Source organism: Cynoglossus semilaevis, chromosome 6, assembly GCF_000523025.1.
Source record: "Cynoglossus semilaevis isolate Cse_v1.0 chromosome 6, Cse_v1.0, whole genome shotgun sequence".
NCBI classification, from domain to species: Eukaryota; Metazoa; Chordata; class Actinopteri; order Pleuronectiformes; family Cynoglossidae; genus Cynoglossus; species Cynoglossus semilaevis.
In genome coordinates this window covers 11,283,724-11,288,447 of record NC_024312.1, presented here as the reverse complement: position 1 = coordinate 11,288,447, position 4,724 = coordinate 11,283,724, and the positions used below count along the sequence as shown (strand labels likewise).

The following is a 4,724-nucleotide window of genomic DNA, read 5'->3' as shown; positions in this document are numbered from 1 at the left end:
TTTTTTTTTTTTTTTTTTTTTTTTTTTTTTTAAAGCAGATCCTCTGCATCGTTCATGGAGCATTCTGTGTCATCAGTATTTCATGCATAGATGTGGATGTGGCTCACTGATTTACACTGAGCCTCGGGGGTAAAATTGTGATTTATAGAAACAGGCCTGTTACCCTGTGGAATGGATACTTAGAGATCAGATAAAAGATCGGATATGTTTGGAGGAATCTCTGTAGGTAACAGCCAAGGTCAGAGAGAAGTCACACAAAGTCTCAGTTTTCTAAAGAATGATATCGACATAATATCTTGGTTACCTGTACTATGTACACAGGAATACAGGTTTACAAGTGGCATTACACATTGTTAAAATACTTACTCATCCAGAAGCTGATTGTAAACATAAGGAGATCGCGTAAACACATTGCATTGAGGGGAAAAAAAATCTGACTTTAAACTCTGAATGTTTAACTCAGAGAATGGATTTTGAAGAATTTCAACAACAACAAAAAAAGCAAAAAATACTAATTCGACTGTTACCAAAAACAGAATGCACGACTGATGGTGTGATAGGTAATAATTTTATTATTCTTTTTAAAATTTTAAAAGGTGTATTCCCTTTGCCTGATAGAAGTCCAAATAACACGAAATAACAGAAGTCCAAGTGGTTTTCAACCTAAGGGTTATGACTCCACCTTGGGTCACTTGGATATCAAACTGAATCACATGAAACGTAAAGTAATTGATCAACAAATTACTGATAAAAATATTTCTTTAACTTTTTATTATTCTTTTTAAAATTCTGACTCAAACCCCCACTGCACTAATCTGACTACTCTGTACTCCGACACAGTATAGCAAATAAAACATGTCTCTGGGGTCACCACAAGTGTGTCAAAATGAGGTCACAGGTCAAAAAAGTTTAGAGACCACTGAAATAATGATTATGTTTAATATGAAAAGAAAAGATAATTTCTCACTTTTTTTGTTTCTCTTTTTACAGATCATTCCACCGGTCAACTTGGGCCGTAAATTTTCCGCTCCTGCTTACCTCTGTCCGACAATCCCCGCCGCCCCCAACTCCACCACTAACATCCACCTGAGCAGCGGCGGAAACTCCTCCACCTCTCTGGGGACTCGCCCGGCCACTCTGGGACCAGTAGGTCAGGGGTTCTGTTACACCTCTGCCCAATACAGCGCCCCCCAATGGGCAGGATCCACAGGTACATGCCAGGTCAACATGCTCAATCCCACACAGACAGCAACTCAGTATCAGCCACCCACCACAGCGTCGGTGCCACTGCACCAAAGCTACCACATTGGGGCCACACCGGCACCACAAAAGTCCGTCAGTCACGGAGGATCCAACTTGCGACCCACGTAGCTGGGTCAGTTGCAGACAGTAAATGTAGAACCCTGAGCTCCTTTCTGTTTAGTAGCTGGATGCCTCGACATTGTTTCCTTTTATCATTTTGTGTATCATTTGGGGATCGGTCGGTGTCCTCTCAGGCAGAACAAATCAATTAATGGAGGGAGAGTGCAATACACATCCACAGCAAAAAAAAAAAAAAATCTGACACTCAGCCTGCCATTAGCTGTGGATATTACGAGCTGTGACACACGAGTCAGTTGGGTTTTTTGGGAACACGACTGACTCGTCTCTTGAGAGTAAATGTTGCGATGTTCTAACTTTGAAGGGGGGGAGGCTTTGATTAGCATCCACGCTAATTCAAGCTCCGGGTCTGTACCTATTAGGTGTTTTATGTGAAATCGATTCTCGTACTCGCAAATACATTTGTTTCAGTGCTTTTCATAATGTTCTCTGTGAGGCCTTTGTTTCATGAAGGCCGACATCTTGTGCCGCCAAGTTCCTAAAGCAGCACAAACGCAAAACTCGTATTTCCCCAAACTGGCTGGAAAAGTAATAGCTGAGCATTTGTGTTTAGGGAAATTTGGTGGTCACCATTAGACCTCGGTGATTATTACACACTGGACCTTTAAAAACTGAAGTGGCATAAAAATAATTCAACAACAAACAGACACACACACACACTTGATTAGTAAGTATAGCCTCATTGATTGACTTAGGATCGCAGACAGCGTGAGGGGAGTGTAAGAAAAATAAAGGATGAGACTAGGACAAAATATTTTGATTTGAGTTGTGGAAAAGGTTCCAACAGAGTCCGACAAAGGTTTGACAGAGGTTTATGGATGTTAGGGAGGAGACTGAGAATTATAATTGAGGCAGAATGAAGGGAGACGGTTGTTAGCAAGCATGACAGAGGAGAAGGAAGGAGTAAGTAAGTTTCGCTGGATGGGAAAGGATGTGAATGGAACTATGGATGCATCCCAGTGGTTACCTTTGATTTAAAATGCAATAATGGCCAAATAAAAAGTAGACGGTCCCTTGTAACTGTTGCCTTAATCCCCACATATGTAAACATATAGATTTTTTTTTTTTGTACATAGATATTTCTACACTGACTTATGATTCCACATAGAGTACATTTATGTCTTGTGAGAGTCTGGTGTCATTTTGATGAGTCTTCTCTATTATAAAGATTTTTTTCATCATCCTGATATATTTTCTCCTATCTCCTTTGACATGTGTGATTGGCATCTGCCTCCAAGATGATCCCCGATATGGTGTTGAGCACCATTCCTATTTTTTTGAAAAATGAAGAGGTGACACCATTGCTGCTGTAGATCTTTTTTTTCTTTTTAAACTATATATAAAAAAGAATTGTTTGTTGAGGATTCTTCTAATACTCGAGGCATTTACAGTTTTGGTTTATCTACATGATTCGAAGGTTTTGGGTGTTGGGAGGCGTGACCTCTGCCGTCCTTTTAAATGTTTACGTTGATTACACCCATGAACGAACGGAATGCATTAGCAGTGCAATAGTGTCACATCAGTGTTTTTTTTTTTTCCCCTCTCATTACATTTAGCTGTCACCACTCGCGTCACAAGTGTCTGGGGTTCTCTTCCTGTGGTCTGTTTTTATATGCGTTATTTAATAAGACAAACAAATGTTCTTTATGGACCTGTATTCAGCCATCAGATTTTGATGTTGTTTCACTGTAATTATTATTAAAAGTTGTTAAACAACATATAGTTAAAGGATTTTAAAAAAGAAAAAAGTGCAATTGCGGGGTTGTTGGTATTCTACTCACCACACAGGAGTCCATCCTGTGCTTTATTAAGCTCTTATATGCTCTGGCCACCCTGCCCTCCCCTTCCCTCCCGTCCCCCCACTCCCTCCCTCACACAGCCCCTTTCTATTTTATTGTATATATGTGAACGTGAGGTAAGCCCTTTTACGTACCGTCGTATCAGTGGTTAGAGTCTGCTTGTGGTGACCCACTCTACGTGCACATGCACTCTAACTTGTACACACGAGGAACACGTTAGTGCCTTGCATCCCTCTGACTCGTTCACTTATGTGTCTGTGACTCTGCAGAATGACAAAAAAAAACCCACAAGTTTCTTCTAACATGATTTGCACACAACCGGAGAAGAGTGCGTTCACAGCGACCGGTGTGGAAACGGTTTCTTTTGGATGTTAACGTTTGTGTTGCTCATGTTTCACTAGCTGTGAATTTACCTGTTCTGCTCAAGCCTCCACACCACAGGCCGACATCTGTCCTTTCTGAACTTACGATAAAAAAACATTTTCATCGGAGCACTTGCGTAAAGGTTGTAACGCTCTCACGCTGGTTTATCTTTTGTTTCCACCACTTCACCAGTGCCATGCTGTCATGTTGCGACTCCTTTTGCCCGCCTACAAATTGGACTTGAGAGTAAAATTTCTCTAGAGAAACTAACAAGTTACTGCAATGCAGAATATGCAATGTTCACAGATGAGACTGGGGCGTGGGGGTGGGAGGTCATGGAAAACTATTGCATGCTGTTGAGGGTTGTTACTGATTTCAGTGTTTTTTATATTGGAATAATGGTGAATTTCTTTTTATTATTATTATTATTATTTGCCCTCCTATGAGGATTTATTTTATTGCCATTTACCAAATTCAGAGGCACTTGAGTTTGAGTCGTGGGCATGGCGTCTGCATGCTGGCTTCACTGGTGTTTAAACTGGCTGCTGTACAGCACAATCTTACAACAGAAGCTAATATTCCTGCTCTACCATGTGATGTTAAATGATTATCAAAACTCCACATCCAACTGTGAGGCCAACGTGCAGTAGTGTTTGTTTAACTTTTATTTCTGGTTCCTCCCTACAGAATTCATGTGACTCTTGTATGTTTTTTCACATTGTACAAAATGTAAAAACAAATAAAAATATTAAAGCTCTCAATACATCACTGCTGTGATTGCGCTCAACATGGATGACATAGCTGTGTTTAGAAGACATTTGTCTGGGTCATTTTAATAAGATATTGGTTTTAATAATTGAAGATATGGAATTTTTGGGAAAAAGTGGAACAACAACATCACAACCACATCAGAATAAATTCTGATGTTGTGATTGTTGTTTTTAAAATATTTACTGACATGCAGGAAATGATACAGTTTTGAAAAGTACTTTTACAAAAATATTCGTCAAAATGTTTTAGTTTTTTAGTTCAAATTTTGACAAAAATCTAACAAATACATTTCTAAAAATGTTCTCTAAATGTCCTAATTTGACGAGGAACATGTAGGAAAAGATAAAACTTTGAAAAATAATTTTAGGACATTTTTCAGATTTCAGTTTTTAGCACAAAATATTCACCTGG

At 39.4% G+C, this 4,724-nt stretch overlaps 1 protein-coding gene across 1 annotated transcript in view; it reads left to right on the top strand.

Annotated features, from left to right (window-relative positions):
* The window catches only part of LOC103380145 (serine/threonine-protein kinase WNK1-like), a 27,560-nt gene extending 23,257 nt beyond the window's left edge, over positions 1-4,303 (top strand). The window contains exon 26 of the mRNA XM_025056346.1: positions 852-4,303. Within this exon, the coding sequence (XP_024912114.1) occupies positions 852-1,371 (520 nt within the window). The 3' untranslated portion in view covers positions 1,372-4,303. The remainder of the gene's footprint in view (positions 1-851) is intronic.
* Positions 4,304-4,724: the final 421 nt, after the last annotated feature.